The 23763-nt window shown below is 36.5% G+C and overlaps 1 protein-coding gene across 8 annotated transcripts; it reads right to left on the reverse strand.

Moving 5' to 3' along the window:
- Positions 1 to 5948: 5948 nt before the first annotated feature.
- LOC18426344 (Leucine-rich repeat protein kinase family protein) lies at positions 5949 to 22958 on the reverse strand. 8 transcript variants are annotated; one of them, XM_088865453.1, is made up of 12 exons: positions 22557 to 22954; positions 22297 to 22429; positions 16426 to 16593; positions 10657 to 10728; positions 9894 to 10037; positions 9702 to 9773; positions 9295 to 9354; positions 9068 to 9141; positions 8838 to 8987; positions 8250 to 8588; positions 7345 to 7733; positions 5949 to 6728 (listed from the first exon to the last, which is right to left on the reverse strand). In XM_088865453.1, exons 3-12 carry the CDS (start codon positions 16482 to 16484, stop codon positions 6420 to 6422), a joined length of 1668 nt encoding a protein of 555 aa, XP_088721579.1. In that variant the 5' UTR covers positions 16485 to 16593; positions 22297 to 22429; positions 22557 to 22954; the 3' UTR covers positions 5949 to 6419. The 8 variants fall into 8 exon arrangements, with proteins under 8 accessions (XP_088721579.1, XP_011620472.3, XP_088721596.1 ...); XM_011622170.3 differs by lacking the exon at positions 16426 to 16593; XM_088865470.1 differs by lacking the exon at positions 9894 to 10037 and having other exon boundaries at positions 22557 to 22892.
- Positions 22959 to 23763: the final 805 nt, after the last annotated feature.

Consider the following 23763-nt stretch of genomic DNA (forward strand, 5'->3'; position numbering starts at 1 on the left):
TTCATACATCTCGATGTCGAGATGATCAATTAGAGGGTTTTTCAACATTAAAACAACCTTTCCAATAGTTTTTTGAACTGCATATGTAATTCTATATTTTAAAGTTGCATCCCTATATAAAATTTTCCCTTATAATAAATAAACAAAATTATATTTTTGATAGAAATTTTTTAAATGGAAAACATTTATATAAGGTTGCAACCTTAAAATGTAGAATTGTTGTTTTAATGTTGGAAAACCCTCTAATTGATCATCTTGACAACGAGATGTTTGATATAAAAAGAAAAAATATTTCAAGATCGAAAAATAGTGTATCATGCAACACATTATCTGGACTGTTCATTTTCGATATTTTCATGTATTTATAGATCTACTTGATGTGGACCATTTTTAGAGTTTAATTTTATATTTAGAGATAAAAATAGATTTTTAAGCCATCCTAAGAATTTTGTATACCAAAATTACATTTATGATAAAATTCAAAGGTGCGCTTTTATTGGATTGTTTAAGGTTGTGACCTTATGGAAATCACATCTTTTTAAAATTATATTAATTATATTGTTAATATTTTTATTATCAAATTCGTATGATATAAAAAATAGCTTTCAATAAAGTTAATAACTTAATAAAGCATGCGTACGAGAGGAGAGATTTTTAGACGGAGGGGAAGGAGGAGAGACATGTAATGGAGATAGATGGGTGGGGAGAGAGAGATTGGAAGGAAAGAGAATGCGGAGGACAACTTTAGTTAATTATAGAGAGAAAGAAAGCTGGAGAGGTATATAAAGTTGGGGGTCATATTATGGGATCTTACTTGATCAGGTGATTTCTCTGTGAAGTCCACGTATGACGTCGTGTTTTGTGATCGTAGTAGGTAGTTGGATCCGGGTCTTCATAATATCAATAAGCTATATATGCCTCTTAAAGTTCAATTGTTCTGATGAATCTTATGTCATAATAAATTAGAAACAGTTGATAATTTAAGGAAGTAAGGATGTATCATCACCAATATTTCTACTCTATGTAAGGCGAGTGATTAATCAGCCCAACACCTATTTTTATTGTGCCTTTTTATAGTTAATCTTTAGGATTGAGCCTGTCAATGCCTCAATTTGTTCATACTGGTTCCTCAAAATGTCAAGATGTTACTTGACCAATGGATCTCTCAACCTATTTCGAAAGTGGATATCATCCTATAGAGATCTATTTGGGTTAGTCTTCTTTGGAGTGTGTGGAAGGAGAGAAATAGAAAAGTGTTTGAAGTATTAGTACTAATTTATCTATGCTGAAATCAAACATTATTGCAGTGGCAACAGATTCGTTCTCTTCCCATAAGGATAGTGGTTTCATCCCCAAAAGTTTCATTATCAACAACCCTTTGGTAGTGGCAACTCCAGGTATTATCAGTATTACCCGAAGAGCGGCTATTTTGAAATCACCACCTCTGATTCGTACAAACTCAATTTCGATGGAAGCTCCTCTAGAAATCAAAGGACAACTGGTTTGGATGGACTCATTTGAAATAATTTGGGTCATATTATTTGTTCCTACTCAGGCGGCCCCTGTGGTACCACCACAGCAAATGAGACTGAAGCTTGAGGTTTATTAGAAGGATTAAAATTGATTTCTAGATTGGAAAGGGGTAAAATTGTAGAAGGATATTCAGCCAATATTATTGCTTGGAGTAAAAGAGAAGCCAATATACCATTAAAGTTAAGGGCTATTTTTATGAGTTAGAGATATATTATTGGCTACAAAATGCTGATCTTCAACATTGTTACCATGAGGCAAATGAAAAAGCTCATTCTCTTGCCAAACAAGGGTTTAATTCCTCTTCTTTGAGGGTTACCTTTTTCATAGGTTTTTCCTTTTTACTATTATATACCTTGTACTCTTACTTTGATTAATGGAAGCTTTCCATTAATGTTCAAAAAAAAAAGAAAGAGAACGTTAGGAGTAAGTACAGAGAGAGAGAGAGAGAGAGCAATTAATAAAACGAGAGTTGGAAGCAAGTTTTAACAAATAGAATGTCAAAATAGAGAAAAATTAAGAAATTGTAGGAACTTACATTATTGTTATTATTAAACCTATTGTATATTAATTAATAATTGATTATCATCATTTTAATAATAGAATTATAGTAAATAATTAAACTATAATTTGGATAGATAATTTTAATTAAATAATTAATTATGATATTGACTACACTATTTAAATTTTTATCATTAAATTTGGATAATATAAAATATAACTTTCAATAATGGTAAGTAGTTTTTATATTATGAATGTAATTAGTATATATATTGTATTCATTAAGAACTTAATATAGATGCATGTGAAAGAAGAAGAGATTATTAAATTGTATTATAAATAGAAAACAATTATAATTTGAATAGCTATTTTTTAATTATATAATTAATTATGATATTAATTGCATTATTTAAATTTGTATTATTAAGAACATAATTATTATATGTATTGTATTAAATAAGAACTTAATATACATAAATGTAGAGAAGAAGAGATTATTAAAGGGCAGGGAAGGGGAACGGGAAGAGGAAGAGAAATGTAGCAGGGATGGATGGGAATTGGGAGGAGAGAGAAAATGTAGAGAACTTTAGTTAATTGTAGAGAGAGAAAGAGAGATACAAAAAGTTGAGGGCCATATGTGAATAATAATGATGAATGGAAATAACATTACAAGTAATGAGAGAGAGAGAGAGAGAGAGAGAGAGAGAGAGAGAGCAAATGATAGAAGAGAGTTAAAATTTTTTTCAATAAATAGAAGGTCAAAATAGAGAAAAATTAAAAAATTACAGGACAATTATGAAAAATTAAAGGACAAATGTCAACAAAAAAAAAGAGGACTTTATGTATAAAATAATAGATATTAAGAGAAGGGAGGCTAATACTAGTACTCGTGGCATACAAAAAGCTATATGACACGCACTAGGTTGCAGGACAATTAGATATGTTAACTGGCCCACCTGGGGCTGGGCCAGCTCAGGCCCAAAGTTATGCAAGGTAGGACCAGGCCCGACAATTTGTTTTCATGCCCAACCTGGGCCTAGCCCGAAGTCATGACGACAAGGCTGCGCTCGAGCTTGAAATTTTGGATCGATTCCTGGGAGAAAAATAACACGGGAACTAAAAAAAAAAAGTTGAGAGAATATATTATCTCTTTCAAGATCTGTAAAAGAATTCGCTCCAAAACGATCTCTTCACAAGACAAATTTTATTCAATTATCATGTACCGTTTTATAATAAAAAGAGAGCTTCACGAAAATAAAAAACAAAAGGTTGCTCGATATATAACTAGTCTTCAACCTACGATTAGGAGTTATTGAAAGAAAATCCAAATCATGACGAAGATTTTGGAGTTATTGAAAGAAAAATTTGCCTATCATTCGCATGAAGAATATTTTTTTTCAATTTTTTTTTCATCTTTTGTCAGTCAATAATTTTTCCTTTTCCACTACGAAGTTATAATTGTTGAACTTGCTCCCATCAGGCCTCAGCATAGCCTTAGAGCTTGGTAGCAACAAGTTTAACCTTACATTCTTCTGGCAATTCACTCAATTCAAAATAATTCTCAACTGCACTTAACCCATAGAAACTTCGATATGCAGCTTATCATGAAATTCCGGGAGATCTACTTTGATACCAAAATCTTGTGGTCGCTCTATAAGATACGAATCTAACCTATAATATTTGTTACGTTCGAAATCAACACCCTAGGTTTGTCGTGGGACTACTAGTGCATGATCAATATGGCTACGAGCACCTTCTTCACGATGAACATTGTTCTCCAACTGTTGCAACCTCTGATCCAATCGTTGCATCTTTTGATTCATCTCACGTACTGCGTTTCGAACATCCTCTATAGCTTTAGTCAAATTTTCTATAGCTAGTGCCTAGCGATCATCCATAACAGGAGTATGATTAGCTTAATTAGCTTTTGGTGGCATTTCCAAAAAAAAACTAAATCTCTATATCTTACTTACTTTGATACCAATTGATGCAGGGAGAAAAATAACACATGAATAATAAAAATAAAAAAAGAAAAAAATTAAGAGAGTATAACCTCTCTCAAAGTCTGCAAAGAAATCCACCCAAAAAACGATATCTTCACAAAACCAAATATTATTCAATTCTCACTGCTTTACAATAAAAGGAGATCTTCTTTTAAAGAGACTAAAAAGAAAAATAAATCATAACTTAAAAAAAACCTCTCTAATTTACATGTAGTTTGCCTCTCTCCCAATCTTCTCTCTCTTCATCCCCTACTTTCTTTTTCCTCACGTCACCCCCTATTCTCTCTCCTTACATCATCCCCCGATCTTCTCTCTCCTCACATCTTAAAAGATTTGGACTAAGAAAAAATAGTGATTTGGGTTCTAACAGGATAACTTCCCGCCTTCTAAAAACCACCCTCTAGAAAATATCCATAACATATCTTCCCACGATTTCAGCTAATAAAAAAACTCTTTAAAACAAACATTGCCTACATTGTTAAAACATAAACATACAAATAAAATTTATCTAAATCATTTTTACCCTATTTAAGACCAATGACTTAATCAACCCTAATCTTCCCTAATTCTCACCCAATACGAGAAAAAGTTTGACGCCCCTATTATGCAGCCCATAAAAATTCCTAACTAACAAAAATAAAAAAAATAAAAAAAATAAAAATTTGAGTTTTTAAAATTTTTCAGCATCAGTCTCCGGGGGGGGGGGGGGGGGATGACCAGTATTTAAATGTGTATATATGTAACTAAAAAAATTCAGTTCAGGCCACTGCTAGCCTGAGGCTAACCCCTTAGGCCGTGGTCAAAACCCCAGCCTAAAACTAGGTTCGACCTGAAAGCCCACAGGCAGCAGGGCCCATTAACAGCCGCACCGACACTGGACAGTCCATTTTAGGGCCCATGATGGGTTTGAGTAGAGGAATGTCTCATCTTAGCCATCCAATTTACACATATTGGGTTGATGAGCCCGCAAGGAGTATAGTATTGGATATTTACATGTGGGACGATTGTAGACACCTATGATTTGGCCTAGTATTAACGACCTGATTTAAACAAACTTTCATCTCACATCAAGTCAAACACTCCCAATCACCCCCACCCCATGCCCAAGAGGAAAGAGTTAAGGGCATGACAACGAGCAAGCAGGTTTTCAAGTCATGCTCTATGGGTTTACCTCTTATGTACAATGCAATGGCTCTTATTGTATTCTATCAGTGCATCGAATTTCAGCTCATAAAACTCAAAATGGAATCAAAATCCATTTGAGGCAATTGATAGCCAATTAATTGTGGTGACAAATGGGAGTTGGATTGCTGCTGCTATAAAACCCCACTAATGGAGCTTACTTGGATCATGGCTATGAAACTCGAATCCAATGAATCAGCTCATTACTATTCTTTTGGAACATAGTGCTACTTCATTTATTTAAAGTTCGATTTCAAATATAACTGGTTATAATGTCTTAATGTTGCCCCCTTTTACTAGAGGAAAAGTATATCAAGAAACCATTTACTTTTGACAAGGTCATAATCACTCTTGTCCATCAGAATTTAGATTTGGTGGTTGTAAGAGTGTCATTGATTAGACTCGAAGTTCAAAGAACTTTGTGACACACCAAGCCATCCAATTTAACTTCTAATGTCTATCAGTAATTGTGACCTTATAATAAAGATAAATAATCTCATAATATACAATCCCTTTACTCAACATTGAACTCCAATTTATTATACTTAAAAATTCAATCTTTCAATCCAAAAAAATACCTAATGGGGTGGGCCAAGTCTACCCACTAAGGTCCCCTGGCACCTAATCTCCATGCCGGATTACCAGGCTTGATTCAGACAAGTTGAGTCTGCACAGGCCCAAGTCAATCCCTAGCTCCAGCTAATAACTAAAGCCCATGGAGTAAAATAAAGATTTTTCCAACTCGAAGATAACCATTTAATATTAAATCAAATGCTTTGCACATTACATCTTGCAAATACTGAAGAAAACCCACTACTGATCAAATAATTACAGCCAACACCACCAACCGCTTTGGGCCAAGCCCCTTGGGTGCAACCCATGGGGCTAGATTACCAGGCCGTGCAGGACAGAGCCCATCCCTAGCTTCAGCTAAGTGACTGAAGGCCATAAAGTAAAATAATGCCTTCTCCAACTAGAAGATACATAGTTTAAACCATTTAATTTGAAGTCAAATGAGCTGTACAATTACATCTCGCCAGTTCTGGAGAAAACCCAAATTTGATCAAATGATCATAGGCACCAGAACCAATCTTCACCTCTTTTGCCAATTGAGAAAAATCAAAACATATTGACACTAACCAATTCAGAGCTCTAAAATAGGCCTACCTTCTATGGTTTTCTTTACACGAAAAACATCTTACCTCATCGTGGACCAGAGAGCTCCATAGCTTCAATTATGGAAGAAGACCCATCAAGAACATCAGCTCCAGTTCTTGAAAAACTATGACATCTTTCATAGCTGATGTCTGGTCTCTCTAAATGTTCAGTAGCGCCCGGGCCACCTTCCAACATCTTGACTACTTCGGACATCTTTGGTCGAAGGTTGGGATTAGACTGAGTGCATAACAGAGCCACCATCACCATGCACTCTATTTCTGACCCATCAAAGTAGCCACTGAGATCCTTATCCACCATCTGATCCAGTCTCTTCTCCTCAAAAGCAGATCTCACCTGATCATACTTTGATCAGAAATCAACAGTGGAAAACAAAACATTGAAAAACCCAGAAAGTAATAATACGAAGAATTTCTATTCCAATTTGCTAAGACATAATTGGTAATGCTGAAAATTAATTGAATCGGCAGCGTTCACTTCTCTGCGATCAAAGGGGGAGTTGTGCAGGTTCCAATGAAGCGATAAAAACATCCAAACCAACTTTTCTGATTTTCCTTGAGAGGGCATAAGATATAACTAATCTAGTCAAATATCCGGATAGTGCTAAATATGGGGATATTTTCTGAAATTTAGTTCAGATGCTACATTGAATGGAATATTTCAACAAATAGCATAGGTGGAAATTGCAGTCATGTGCAATAACAGAAGACGACCCATCAAGGCTCTCTAAATTATTGGAGCACCCGGGGGCAAGAAAACAGATTCCTACTCTTCATACAACAAGAATACCCTTGATTTTCTGAAGCATGCATTTCTAATTAATTCAGAGATAGTTCCCATATGGATAGTTCAATTCTCCAGAAGCAAAGAACCTTGTGAATCTCAAATAATTAACTCAAATCAGAGTAGCAATTCAAGAATATAATACTAGAGAAAGTTTATTCCAGCTTACCCAGTCAAGGATGCCCTTATGATTAAGGGAACGGTCAGCACCCATTGCCTTTTGCCCTGTTATAAGCTCCAAAAGAAGTACTCCAAATCCAAAAACATCAGTTTTCTCAGAGGACCGCCCTGTAGAGAGATACTCTGGAGCAATGTGTCCTACCGTGCCCCTCACTGCAGTAGTGACATGTGAGTCCCTCCGGTCTAAAAGCTTCGCCAATCCGAAATCACCTACAACTGCTTCAAAACTATCATCCAACAATATGTTGGCAGCTTTTACATCTCTGTGTATGATCTTAGGATTACATTGTTCATGAAGGTACAGAAGGCCCCGAGCAGCCCCAATAGCAATTCGAACTCGTTTTTCCCAATCCAAAGCTGGCTTGTCGCAGAGATTGTCTGCGCAAGGAACTTACGAGGATATCAGGATAAATATATGCATGGTGATTAAATATAACTACATGATTTAATTCTATGCCGCATGGGTCAATTAATAGTGAGAAGTACATCTTGGTAAGTCATTACAAGTGTACGTATGCTATGAGACATATCTCTTCTGCTCCATACTGGTAATCTTTTGGTACATTATTCATGTTTGTTCAACCCTTAATCCAGCCTAAATTTTCATGAAATGTTTTAGGCTGTAGGCCTCTAGTTTGCAAATTATGCCACATACATCATAATCGTTGAGACACTGTGATTCACATTCTCCTAGGTGAACTTATTGAGAATCTTTGATAACATGTCTTGAAATAGATAAATGTCATGCAAGAATGGTAAACTCAAATTCTAAAAATAAATATCAACAAAACCAAAGAAGTGGTATAAATATACACCTAAAGTTTTAAATTCTCTAGATTTTGTATTTCGTCATGTAATCTGATTAGAAAATTAGTTATTTTCCAAGAAGCAAACCTCTTAAGCGATCAGCCACACTGCCATTTGACATATATGGGTATACAAGCAACCTTTCATTTGAAGTCATACAAAATCCATATAACCGAAGAAGGTTACGGTGCAAAGCTAAGCTGATGGTTTCTACTTCTGTCTGAAACTGGACTTCCCCAGTAAAACTTGGATCTTTCAACCTTTTCACAGCCACCACAGCCCCATTTTGTAGGAAACCCTTATAAACCACCCCAAAACCTCCTTGGCCTAAGATGCGCCTGGGATTAAAATTATCAGTAGCGATTTGAAGTTCCCGATATGAAAATCTCTTCAAATTCGCAATATCAACCTCACATTCATGTTTCTCTGCAGAAAAGCAAAATTAAAAGTATGTGAAATATATGCTTTATTGGGAGTGCATGTGCATTCTCTAGAAAATGCACATCCTGCTGTCCCTACCAATTAATCTATCTATCCATCTATCATTCCATCTACTTATAGATATGATATCGATCGACCAACAGACCGAGAGGGAGAGGGAGAGAGAGAGAGAGAGAGAGAGTCATGTGATAATTCATCTAAGAGAATAGATCGGTGTGTCATGACAGAAAGTACCATAGGAAGCAAAGTGAATATGTCGCTTGGATGCATGCTGCCAGTACAAAAACACTAGAAAGAAAACCAATAGTGCAGAAATGCAGCCAAGGCTTACAGCAATAGCAATCACTGCTCGATGATCATAAGGGTGTCGAGATGGCTCGGCCTCTGCAAAATAAGTAAATGTACACTTGTTATAAATATCATAGGGAGCTATGAATTATTCATGTGATTTTGATAAAACTTACGCATTATTGGCTTTGGAGTATCTATGCAGCCTTTTAAGAATGATGATGCACAAAGAAACCCATTTCCTGCAACACTGTAAACCCCATTTCCAGTTTTGTTTTTAATTATTACTCGTAAGTAAACCCCACTTCCAGTTAAACAGCAATAAAGTTTTGTTGATAAATAAAATAATAGAAGACAAAGAAGTACGAAAAGAGATCATCAATAAGAATCCAACTTGTCTCACCTGTAATCTTTAGCACGTATTCTTGGAGCAGGACCACTGAGATTGTTAAATGACAAATCCCTGATTCACAAACAATCTGATGGTGATGTAGAATTTTAAAGAAAGAAAGAAAATCCTGACAAAATAGGGAATGTATATTATTGTCCTATGGACTACAGGAAACACAAGGCAATTAGGGTTGCGACTGCCAATGAAATAGACAGTGATGGAGAATGGGAGCCACCACTGCATAATGTCCTGTAACTGGTAGGCAATACATTCTCTGCATCACGACCCATCATTTCATTTAAGCGCCTCATAAAACATTGTTTTCTGTAGTCCATGGGTGTGTATTACTTTCCAAACAAAATAACGCTACTACTGAAAGAAAGGGAAATAGACCCAAATGCAACAAGGGGAACACATACAAGAATATAATTCCTGATAGGTTGGCAACGAGTGCTGGAATTGGTCCAGATAGTCCATTTTTGGTAAGTCTCCTACGAAATTAAGTTACGGAAATTGTTAAGATACCAAATTTGTTTTCACAATTCATGAAAACTAAGTGGGCAATAGAAGGTCAAGGAAGGTTTCTCATTATAATTCAGATAGACACCCACAAGTAATTAAGGTTCATTAGAAAGCCCAAAGAACTTGGTATTTCACCAACAAATTGGTTGACAGAGAGGTCTAAAGTCTGAAGCTTTGTAAGTCTTCCTAGTTCAACTGGAATAGGACCTGCCAGATTGTTGTCTTGCAATAACCTGCAAATACCCTCTTGATCTTAGGAGAAAGCCCAAGCATGCTTCATGATCAATGGCATCATAGTTTGTAATTTTGGAACAATTTGAGTTTCGCCAGTAATGATTTTGTCAAAACAGAACAAACCAACACCCTTTCTTACAAGAATGACATGGAAAATTAGAAATCACATGCTCTATTAGGAAAAATATGCAGATTGGAAAGTAATGGTGCAAGATATAAAAGCAATTGGCGATAATACATCGATGACAAAGCTAACCACAAAGAAAATGACATAAGATAAACCATCTATCACAAATATTTATAGGTTCAGCTCCTTTCATCCAGGTCAAATTGAAAGCAGTTAATTACATAAATAAGTAAAAAAAATAGATTACAGGTTTAACATTATTTAGCAAGATATTTCCCGAAAACCGACATATCTACTGGATTCCCTTCATAGTAAGAAACCTTTGTCATTTTGATGCAGGTATTCTTTGCATATATAAGGTTTAGTAAATATAGTTATATGCTATGTACTACACATGGATACAACTAACTTGCATTAAAAAATTACAAGGATAGAGGTGGTAAAATATTGTTTCAAAACATCCATTAAACAGAATGTTTCTATTAACTTACAATGTTTGAAGTTGACTCAAATTCCCAATGATAGGGGAAAGGTAACCGGACAAGCTTTTGCTAGGCATCTCTCTGTGAACAATTCAACCAAGTCATGTATTTATCATATTCTACTTCAAATCACAATAGAAACTTTTGATAAAAATCACATAAATAGCAAACCAAATCACATACATAGAATATTCGAAAAGAGAAAATCGTAAATTACTAGTGTTCCATATACAAAATCCCAGCCCCCAACAAAAGACAAAAAAGGAAAAAAAAAAGGAAATGCAATCACACAATGGTAGGCCAATGAAATCCACTGCTACTTTGAATGCTTGCCATGGCCAATACATGCGCCAAGCAACAAAGATACACATTTTAGATAAGAGCAGTGTTTTAAAATGCGGTATGCAGCCCGATGCATTGGAAAGCCGATGCGGTCAATAAATATAAAAAACAATCTGAAAAATCTAAAAAATAGGTTAATGCAAAGAAAACTAGAAACTAGGTATTTAAATTATGGAGGTGATTTATGTGATAGTAGGTATTTAAATTATTCATTAACTCCAAAAGGATCAGCTGTCGGGGATTTCGTAACCATTATCTCCAAATAGATCATAGAAGACATTAGTAAGTAAAAAACTAGAAACTTGAAACTAGCTTCATAAATCATTCAATAACCATAATCACAAACTTGCAACCACAAACTTTAAAGTTACAAACACCCAAAAGAAACAAATATCGATTTCTTCTCGGCCCTTGAAACCCTCAAATCAACACTTTGCTAAAACTTCCTCAAATCAACACCCAAAAGAAACAAATCAACAACCAAAGATCAACTAATACGAAAATCTAAGAATTTCAAAAAAAATAAAATTTCCGTCACTTTGTTTTTTTGATCGATTTGATGAAGGCCATGGATGTGGGCTGTTTTTGGTAGTTTGGGGGGTTTAATACCCCCCCATACCCTTTCCCCCCTTTTTCAGGGCTTAAAAAGTAAAAAATACCCATTCTCGAGTGGCTTCTTTTCACATCACTCGCTAGCCGCATATGTGAGTTATGCAAGATGCGGCTGCATATGTGGGCTATGCAAGATGCAGCCGCATATGTGGAGGGATGCGATTCGGCTGCATTTTAAAACCGTCGATAAGAGTACATCATATACTGGACATTAGAGCCATTGTAAGCATGCTTTAATAGGAAGTCTGCATGGGGATGCAAATCATGTGGCACTCTTAGTGAGAGAGACACAGATCCCAGATTAATGACTCCCAAATAAAACATGAACACGACCAAATAATCTCTTAGAAGTATTTGTCACTTTTAAATCTATGATACGATGACATTGCACCAGAATCTGTGTCCAATTCGGATTCGAACAATCAAACTTGCATTACTATATTTCATTAAGTCAAGTAGAACACATGCATACAAGTTTGTACAATGCATAGTGACATACATACATATATACCATCATCATAATCATCATCATAACATTTCAAATAATAAATTAACTTTTTTGAATTTTTAATGAAAATAATAAAATTAACTTCCAAAAGATAAAACACGGGCTCCAAATTATGGACGTGTATGCCCAATAGTAATGAGAATTGCATCAAGAGTTTTGGACACGAGCAATGTAGCCATAGATGCACGTGCCCAAATGTCGGATGCATTTGTCCAGTATTTGGACACGTGCGTCGATGTTTCACATGCCAAGAGACATCTGTCTCAAATGAAATTTGCGTCAAAGTCAAAATTTGTTTAAGACACATGGCAAACACATCTAACTATGTCTAATGGCATATCTGTTGTGTCTAGATGAACATCGAACATGTGTGTTGATGTAAATAAAGTTCAAGATAGAAGCTAAATTTAAGTTTCTATTACTTTTTGGAAAAATTACTTACAGACAGGTTATATTTACCAGAATTACATTTTGGTCCAAAATTAGTAATTTATGTAGGGAAAACGTTTATATAAGGATGCAACCTAATAATGTAGAACTACGGATGCACCTCAAAAATCCATCAAAAAAGGTAGCTTTAATGTTGAAAAACCCTTTGATTGATCATCTCGACATCGAGATGTATGACCATGAAAAATAAAAAGATTTTAAGTCTCAGAAATAGTGCATTTCACAACATATTATCTAAACCGTCCATTTTCAAGTTTTTTATATGTTTATAGATCTACTTGATTTTAACCATTTTTGAAATTTAAAATTTTATAAGTAGATATAAAAATAAATTTTGAGATAATCCTAAGAACATTTTACATCAAAATTATATACCATGATAAAATTTGAAGGTGCACCTTACCTCTACAGCTACGAATGCATCCGTATGCTAACTGCACCATTTATATAGAGGCCCTCCTTTTTTGTGGTCTTTTTTTAATCCAGCTTTGCCGCTGGTTTGATATTACAAACATTGAATGGCATATTTTTTAATTGTAGTGGTTTTTAGGGCAATCCTATGCCCCAGATATCACAGTGACCCATTCCTAGAGTGGTCCGATATTGGACCCCCGCCCCCCGATAAGTATTCCGATTCGGTGCCCTCTAGCATCGCACCACATTTCAAATCAAAAGAAAAGAGGGCAGGGAATGGGGGAGGGGGACAGTCCAACATCCTTAACCTCAAACCAGACCATAAATGACCAACTCATTCAAAAACAACAAAAAAAGAAAGATATAGACAAAGAGATGGGTTGAGGCTTAAGCTATAAGTGTATTAAGATTTGAAAGAGAGAGAAAGAGGAGGGATTGGTGACTTTGAGACATGTAATAACAGGAAAATGCAATAGCGAGTAAAAAGATTTGCTTATAGACATAAAAGGAGGGCTCCAATCATGGGGTAGAGAGGCAAGAGAGAGAGAGAGAGAGAGAGAGAGAGATAGAGAGTGCGAGAGAGAGAGAGAGGCTACAAAATACACCCTATGGGCCAATTCGATGTTAGAGATATCGAACCGATCCAATTTTTTCTTTAAAATGGGGTCTGATTCTAGGGACCCCGAACTAGTATTCTTCAAAAAAATGCCAAGTATGGGCGGTCCGATATTTCCAATATTGAATTACCCCAAAATGTGTCGGTTCCCAAGCATTAGACTACCCCAGAAATCATGTAAGAAAAAACAATTGTGGTTCAATATTTGCAACATTGGATTGGGGGCAAAACTGGAATACAAAAATGAAAAAGAGGACCTTGCAATAAAATTTTACAAAAATTTGGGGCTAGAATGTAATTACGTTGCATGTACGTAATTTTTCCTTGTTTTTAATTTCAGTGACGAAGTTGGCTTTTTTAGTTGTTATGGGATGGGGTGTTCAATTTTTTTATTTATTAGAATTAACATGAGTAGCTTTTTAAGATTTCTTTGGGTGTGGAGTAGACTACACTGATTCCTAATTTTATTGGGTTCGCATGAGGGTGCATGAAAGTAGGAAAGAAAGAAGGAAAAGATATTAGAGGATTATGAAGAAGTGTGTGAGGGGATAAATAAAAGTGCTAGTTAGGTGGGAGTTACATGATTATTATAGATGGGCCAGGAAACATCTTGCTGGTTTTCTTATTATTATTTTTCTGTTTTTTGACGACCTGTGTATACGAGTGGAACATCTCTTGGACAAAGAGAGCTTAGGTTTTGAACTTGAATTTTTTTATGAAAGAGTGGGCAACACTTTTCTTCTCCATTAAGCAAATTTTCTTTCCCATGTGTTGGTTGCTGATATTTTTGGCTTGTTCCAAGATCAAAAGAAGGCTGGATTTCATTTCCCGCGCTCCTTTTACATCATGTGGCATCAGAGAATGGGTTGAAGAAAGTTAACAACTATGATGACTGGTAGTGAGGTCATGGCGGTAGGAATGCCGATCCCAGTTGAACAAGCGACTCGACAATTTGACAAAGATGGTTGCATATTTGCTACAAGGGAGAGCTCAGCAACATCATGCCCCAAAAGGTGAGGTTACCACCCAGCTACATACAGAAATTGTACCAACAATTTCATCAGTTATAACCAGGTAAAAAATCAGTTCGAGAGTATAAGGAAAACTATTACCATTTATCCCTGCATAATGGGTTAGCAGAGATCAAGTACCAAAAGGTGGCGCATTATGTTTCACGGCTACAAAGTCCAAGATGAACTCGCTTTACATCATATGCCATGGTTGGAGACTAGCTATCAAGCTGCCTTGAAGGGGGAGGAACGACAGAGAAGGGAAGAAGCCACAAGCTAAAGCCACCCCCCAATGGTTCTTGCCAAAATCCTAGGATGGCCTTGGCAGTATGACTGCAAAACCATCCATAATATTGGAGGTAAGACCTATACTTTTTGGAAGGATGATCTTTAGGTGGTATTACTGCCCTCACGTGAGGAGACTCCACCTAAGTCATCCAAGGGAGAGGTGTGACTCTTCTCTCTCTAGCAATTTAAGGAGGAGAGTGAGGAGATGGGCAGATTTATGCACCTATAGGAAAGGACTTGGAAACTTGTTGCAGTGCCAGAAGCCTTTAAACTACTTTTGATGGAATTTTAGGACCTTGTGCCAAATGACTTAACTATGGGTTTACGACCTATGAGGAACATACATTGTATCCTCATACCAGGGTCGATTTTACCTAACCTACATACTTATAGGATGAAACCTAAAGAGCATGTTGACCTTCAAAAGGAGGTTGATGAGTTGTTGACAGAAGGGTTAGCATGCGTCCATGTGTTATACCAGCTTTGCTTACCCCTTAAGAAAAATAGATCATGGAGAATGTATATAGAGTAAGGCTATTAACAAGATCATAGTTAAATATCAATTTCCTATTTTTTAAAATTGACTTGGGAAGTGACTACCATCAAATTCGCATACGTGAAGAGGATGAGTGGAGTATATTGCTTTTAAGACAAAGAGTGGGGTGTATGAGTGGTTGGTGATGCCTATTGGCCTATCAAATGCACCTATAACGTTCATGCACATGTTGACACATGTATTACAACCTTTTACTGGCAAGTTTGAAGTGGTTTATTTCAATGTTATTCTTGTTAACTACGTAAAGATCGATGCCCTAGCTGACTATTTGCACCAAATACTAATAGTGTTAAGTGCCAAGAAGTTAGCATCAATCTCAATACGTGTAATTTCATGACCAATATCATAGTATTTTTTGCCTATACTGTCTTTAGATGGGGTGAAGGTAGATCCTAAGAAGGCGCAGGCCATAGTGAAATGACCAGTTCCAAAATCAGTGTCAGAGGTGCAAAGTTTCCATGGGACTTGCTACTTTCTATAGGAGGTTCATTAGGAAGTTTAGCATTATCATGGACTCAATCATCGAGTGCTTGAAAGGTGAAACTTTCCATTAGACCCCCCAGCCACAAGTAAAGGGTATTTGATACCATTAAAGAGAAGATAATGAATGTTCCAGAGCATGCATTGCCAGATTTAAGAAAGGTCTTTGTAGTAGAACATAATGTTTCTTATGTGGGGATTGGTGTAGTGCTCAGTCAAAAAAAGAGGCATGTTGCTTTCTTTGGTGAAAAACTCAATGAAGCTCGAAGAAAGTATTCCATGTATGATGTTGAGTTTGATGCAATTAGCCAAGCACTAGGACATTGATGATATTACCTCGTGTAGTGAGAATTTGCCTTATACCCTGATCATGATGCAATGGATCATACCAACAGGTGGCATGCAAGGTGATTGGCTTACTTGCAAAAGTTCACATTCACCAATTGGCACCATGTTAGAGGATCAAAATTGAGTTGTCGATGCGCTGAACCAATGTTCATACCTCTCGCGCACTTTGGCTGTGAATGTGGTGGCTAATCGAGAAGTATATGAAGAATCCATATTTCAAGTCTATGGTGTCGAAATGCAGCAGTGTTCCAAAAAAAGGCCAGGCGGCGCCTAGGCGTCCAGTGGAGTCCAAGCCGCCCAATGCCTAGGTGGGGGCCATAACCTAGGCGACCCAGTAGAATAAGAAGTTGTTTTAAGGTTAGATTTTGTGTAAAAAAATAGAAAATACATATTAAAACATACTTCAGTCCATAATTCCATGCATTTCCAATTGAGACATATTAAAAATACAAATTGAGACATATTTTAGTCCATAATCCAAGATAACAACTTAGCAAAACATCAATTCATCATCAAGAAAATGAAAGATAATAAGAAATAACACATAAACATAAGAGTTAGGGGGCACATCAAATGTCTATGGTCCACAAGTCCTCCATAAGTCTATATCCATAGCCCACACAATTAAAACTTAAAAGTTTACAAAACCCAATACACAACCAAGAGGAGGAAAAGACAAATGAAAGAAATATAGACTTCTTGAGGAACTTGAAACTTGAACTTGAGGAACATAAACTTGAGGACATAAAATGAAACTTGAACTTGAGGAACTTAATAATAATTACCTTCATCAATTTTGGTCCTTTGCCTTACTGCCATTGGACTCCCAAAAGACTTTAATCCGCACTTGTAACTAATTAGTTCATCAATGCATATAATGTTCTGGATATCCTGATTAGGGCACATCTACACACTTATTAAATCTAGTCATAATTGTCTCATTTGTCTGTTATCAGCATAAAAAAAGCTCGGTTAAAAAAATAACCAGCTGCATTCAATGGCTGATGTACCTGCATATCCCGCTTCTCATCAATAATCTTCCAAACAGGCTCATAGAGGCTCATATCATCATCTAAATTATGGTCTATCACTCTCTTACATCTCTCCATTGCCTCATATGTGTAGCCCATGGAGGGCTTGTCACTATTAACTATGTGAAGGACTTTGACAAGAGGAAAAATACCTTAAGAGTGCCCTTCACCCCTTGTCAAAAAGCCTTAGAAAGGATAATATCTTTCACCTTCTTCCCTTTCTGATCCCTGAACCACTTGTATGCTCTCCACTGATCTGAGGTAAACATCTGCCTCAATTGGACTCTTCTTGAATGTATGTTATCTAGGCATAGGTACCAAGGTTGCAAATCTTGTGACCCAGGGCCTCACAATCTCTTTCTTCTTTGTAAATCTATATATCATGTTGAGGGTGAGGGTGTAGCAATTAATGAAAGTCATAACTGATTTTTCCTTCATAACTGCACCAGAAATATCACTCGAATTGCCAAGAGCCTCAAGCATGAGGTCTATACAGTGTGTTGCGCATGGTGTCCAAAACATATTTGGGTAAGCTATGCGCAACAAATTAGCAACAACAACATAAGGAGCAACATTATCTATGACAACCTATATAACATGCTGCTCGGCAACCTCCTTGATGCTCTTCTCCTATGTAATTGGCATCATGGCTATAATCAGAGGTATCAATGGACCTCAAAAAAATAGTTCCTAAAGGACAATTCACTAGCAAATTCATCTGGCTTCTTCTCTTCTTATCACTCCAAGTATCGGTCATAACAAAAACCCGATACTGAGCCCATAAATCCTTCTGAACCTCAATAATCTCCCTCGTGACAATCACCTTTTTTTTCAAAAGAGGCTCTAAAAGCTCATATGGGGTTGGGGGCTTCATCCCAGGCCCAAATTGGCCAATTGCCTCTACCAAGGTGTAAAAGCTACTTAGGAGAGTGGCATTAGAAGGAATGATCGCCTCATAAAACCATCTAGCAATGTCCTATGTAGCTTTATCTCTCTCTTCCTTCTTGATTTTATTCTCAATATTCGTTCGCTACTTTGTTTTCTCTCTTGCAACCTCAGGGCCAGGCTGGGGCCAAAAAGAATCTATAACCCTCTTAGGCCCCTGACTCCCAAAACCAAGTACAACTTCTTTCCCTCCCCTAGTCTTGGATATAGCAAGTTGTTCCATCTCTTCACACCCCTACTGATCACTATCATCAATATCAAAATTGACATGAACCCCAAGCCTCAACTTTGCTATGGATGCCTCTCATCTTTTTTCTTTTTAACAATACTCGTATAACTTTTATCTCATCTGTAATAGCATCAGGAACTTTTTTACATGGAGCAACATCCCCCCTGATACCAACAAGATATTTCTTAAACCGGTTTATGCCCTCATTTGTATCCTTTTCACAATAATTGCATCTTAGGCAATTTTTATACAAAGGATTTGGGTTATAGCTATATTTCCAACCAAGATCACCACTTCTATTAGATCCCGAAGAAGACATCTCAAACTAATACAAGTAATTTAAAAATAAATTTTTTCACTAACTTTGATTGCTTGATCTCCAAACTTTCACCTTTAAGATGTTTTCTAATCTCAAAATCTTAAAAAAAAACCCTCTAATAGACCCATAAAACCTCCAATGGGTGACGTTTAAATCAATTTCTCATAACTTTGAGAACCCTTCGATCTGATAGAAATCACAAAAATTTAGCTTTTTGAGGTTTCTCTCTTTCTAAAATGAGCTTTAATGGCGTTTATGTTTGAAATGAACCTAAACCCCACCTTTTTTCCCGTCTTGCTCTGAACGAGGGGCATTTCCACCCTTGGGTGGGGCACAAGCCTTGGGTGGCCGCCCAGTGCTATGCGCTGGGTGCCCGCCTAGGCGGGTGCCCAAGTGTTTAGGCAGCCGTCGAAGAGTAGGCTGCCTATTTTTACCGCCTAGGCATATGCGAGACACTCATGCCCTGTGGACGGCCTAAGAGCTAGGCGGTCCACTTTTTGGAATAATGAAATGCAGTTCAGTGATCGTTACTAGTTTATCAATGGATATTTGCTTTATAGCACACGGTTAAGTATCCCTGATACATCTTTAAGGTAGCATCTTGTGTTGGATCTCCATACAGGAGGATTCGTGACACAAATAAATTTCAAGAGGAGAGCTGAATTTAAGGTTTTTATTTTTATTTTTAATTTCAAGGAAACAACAGGGTTTTCTTAGTAGTTATGGGCAGGGCCCCCAATTTTTATTTATCAGGATTAACATGGGTTTTAAAATTTGGCTAATTGGTTTCCTTTTTCTTAAGGGAGTGGATCACCTGGTAGGGCTCATGTGAAGGTGGATCAATATAGGAGAAAAAGAGGGAAGTGATAATAAAGGATTAGAAAATGTGTGAAGGATAGGGGGAGAAGTCCTATTTTAATGGGTTTTGGGTGAGAAGTGGTACATGGCAAGGATAGAGAAGGAAGTTAGGTAAAGTTTTAGAAAGTGGGGATTTTGTAGAGGATACGTTAGTGTGTGTGTGTGTGAGAGAGAGAGAGAGAGAGAGAGAGAGACTACGCATGAGAGAGAGGGTTAGAGAGGAAACTATAGGAATTTTGTGGGAGGTGTAGGAGAGATGAGGTAGAAGATATCCTTCGAGTCCTTTTTTTGTTATTATTTTTTTATAGTAAGCTTGTATAAAAGAGGAGTTGGAAGCCCCATTGGAGTGGTGTATGTTATTTTGGACTGAAAATTAGTATATGAAAGAAGAAAGAGAGCTTCTTTTTCTGTGGGCTTAATTTATAGCCATAGTTCTTCTCCTTTTGTTGCTGATTTTTGTTTGCTTGAGGATAAAAAAAGAGAGGGAATTTAATTTCCCACCTTCCTTTCTGCATCAACTTGGTGGTCATATTGGCAGAGGTCAAACCTATGCATTGGTAGAAGAAAGATCTTTTCGGCCACGCAAGAAAATGGGTGTGTATCAATTTGTTGACAAGTGCAAAGTATGTTAAGTGGCCAAGAGACACTTAAAACAGGGGTATATAAAAATCATTGCTAGTCCCAACAAGGCCTTGATTTAATTTATCCATAGATTCATTGTGGGGTTGCCTAGGACAAAAAGGGGATAAGATTCAATTACGGTGATGGTTGATTGATTTTCTAGGTTGGCACACTCTATACGATGTAGGAGGACCATAGATGCTACAATGGTAGCTACTCTCTTCTTTAAGGAGGTAGTAAGATTGAATGGGCTTCCAAGGACCATCATGATACCCGATTTCTTAGCATTTTTGGAGGACACTATTAGGAAAAATGGATACTAAGTTGCAATTCAGCAGTGCTTATCATCCAGATATAGATGGCCAAACCAAGGTGATCAATAAATGTGTGGGCAACATGCTAAAGAGTTGATTGGAGAAAATGTAAAGGTGTTGGATTTGGTGTTACCCCAAGCTGAGTTCGCTTATAGTAACTCTCTAAATCAACCAGGAAGACTCCTTTTACTGTAAATATGGTATGTCTCCTTTGCATTTTTAGGCCTTAGTTGCTTTGCCTGTGCGTGAGACTATGGATACAGATGTTGTGAGTATGACTGTATATATATGAAGAAATTACATGAGAAGGTTTGAAGAAAGTTGAAGGAGAGCCACGAAAAGTACCAAGATGTTGTGAATCAACACCGCCATGCACAATTGTTTACTGTCGGAGATCTTGTTATTGCGTATCTTACCTAAACAATTTCCTATTGGCACCTATGGAAAGCTTAAAGCCAGGAGATTGGACATTACAAGATCAAGAGGAGGATCAATATCAATGATAATGAGGTTGAGTTGCCTAGTGGGTGGAATACCTCTCCAGTCTTCAATGTTAGAGACCAGTTCATGTTACATAGTTGTGCTAGCCTAATAGAATTGAGTATTCTCCAACTCGGGGAGGATGATGTAGCTAAAGTTCAAGAGAGAAGCAAAATTTGAGTTTTTATTTTATTTTTCTAATCTCACTTTTGTAGTTATTATGATTGGGTTGCTCAATTTTTTTGTTTATAAGTGTTAACATTAGTTTTTTTTTTTTTTTAAGATTTTCTTAGTTAATTAGGTTCCTTTATTTGGGTGGGGAGTAAATAATGTCGATTCCTACTTTGATTGGACCTAAATGTTTTTATGAAAGAGTGAGAAACCTGTTACCTCTCCATTAAAGTGAATTTTCTCTGTTGTGTATGCTGTTTTTGTTTTTTTTGCTTCTTAAGATCAAACAAAGACTTGATATAATTTCCAGTTGTCCTTTCACATCATGTATCATGTCAGACATTCGAGAACATGCCCAAGAAGCATGTCATATCACATGGTTAAATCCTTATGTAGCAAGACCTACATATAAGCATGTAGTAAAGGAAGGCACCCTCAACCTCTTAGACCATATACAAAGGGAAGTTTCATTGAAATTCCCCCTATCTAAGTCACATTTCAGTAATATTACTTCTCTATTTCCATAGCCATCATTTAAGCCAAGCTACATGACACCCAACCATTGCTATCCATGACACAAGACCACCTGGTTGTCTGATGCTGTTGAGCACTTAGCCCCAACTCTCAGCATCTAAGCTACATACTAAATATATATATACTAATTTTATACATTAAGTACAATGACATATCAACCAATGACACTTACCAGCTATTTAGGACCCACATTACGTTCCCAACAAAAAGACCGATGTATATGGTATCCAATCAGTAATTTTCTCCTAAATACAACTATGATCTTAAATCATTTTGTCAAGACACCATACAGGATATAAAATCACACTTGTAAATAATAAGCACTTCGTTTCTCTCCCTCAAGAAAATGAAGGTGAATTTGGAGCATTTGAAATTTCTCAAAAAAGTTTCCATTCACATTCTAGAATAATGGCAGCAGGGTTGAGAATGGTGAGAATGAGGCATCCATGAAAGGTTGAAAGAGAAGAGAGAGAGAGAGAGAGAGAGAGAGAGAGAGAGAGAGAGAGAGAGAGAGAGAGCTCACAGTGCTATCACAAAACCCTCTGGAGAGCAGCCAATCATAGCCCAAGTGCAAGGATCAACAGAGTTAATATCCCACCCTTCAAATACATGAAATTCATCTTTCATTCCGCTCTTCACACCCATCAGAGCCGCCACTGGAAAACCAAAATCATCAATCAAACAAAATCTCCGACATAAACAACAAAAATCCCTCAAAATTTGCAAAAACGACTCCATTCCGCAACTTCAAAGAAGAAAACGAGATATTGTTATTTCAAACACCTTCATAATTGACACCCTTGGGAGATAGCAGAGGATCCATGCCATGAATAACCAGAGGAAAAGCACAGAACAATAACAGCCTAACTGCAACTGCAGCCGAATTTTCCACCATGGTCGACTAAAACGGCACCAGACAGAGATGCAGCAGTTTGTTCAGTGTTGTTGTTATTAGGGTTTGAGAAGAAGAATGGAGAAGGCAACATGGTGTTTGGAGCATGTGGTCTGGCGCCATTGAAGCAATAGTTTAGGTGCTCGAGGGCTTAGAGTTTTGAAAAATCCTCGAAGTAAGTGCAGGCTAAAAAGAAGTAGAGCTCTGAAAACCGCACCCAAAAAAATTGCATGTTCACATCGGAAGCGGCGATGTGTGTCCCCTGTTCGGCCAAAGTTGTCGATACACCTTCAGTGCCCTTGCAAAAATTATTAAAGACATCTACAACCCTGCTAGATTTTTTTTTTTTTTTTTTTTTCTTTGCCTCAATCACAATGTCAGCCGCTACACTATTTTATTTTAAATTTTTTTCTATAAACTATTTTAATACCAAGGTTAATCTTCTATTAAAATTGTACTAGCCAAAAATATAAACAAATTATTTTCAATAATATAAAATAACCAAAAATACTTTTGAAAGATTCAAGAGGTATTTTGATCATTATATTTTATTGAAAAATTACTTTTTATATATTTTTATAGGTGCACCCCAATGAGAAGATGACACGTACTAAATTTTATATTCATGCAATTTGTATAAAAAAAATAAAAATAAAACACTTTAAAACGTCAGATCTAATATCAAATTGTGAGTGGATATCTTGATCAAAATTAGAGGGCTGGATGGTAGGAGAAGCATACATCTTCTATACTCTAGGGGAAATATAGAAGCATTTCCCTTAAAAGAAATGGAAAAGTTTATATAGAGCTTAGGCTCTAAATAATCAAATTAGAGCCTACCTCAAAACTTTTACTAGAAGAAGTTGTTTTGATGTCCAAATATCATCAAATTGATCTTCTCAACATCAACATGCATAGACATGAGAAAAAATGGATTTCAAGTTTTGAAAATAGTGCATCTTGTAACGCATTTTTTGACTGTCCATTTTCAAGATTTTTGAGTTTTCACATATCTGTTCGATCTACACTATTTTTAAAGCTTTAAATTTTATAACTAAAGATGAAAATATAATTTAAGGCTATCACAAAACTTTTCAT

This window comes from Amborella trichopoda, chromosome 1 (genome assembly GCF_054954075.1).
Source record: "Amborella trichopoda isolate Santa Cruz 75 chromosome 1, AtrichopodaSantaCruz75HAP2 v2.0, whole genome shotgun sequence".
Classification (NCBI taxonomy): Eukaryota; Viridiplantae; Streptophyta; class Magnoliopsida; order Amborellales; family Amborellaceae; genus Amborella; species Amborella trichopoda.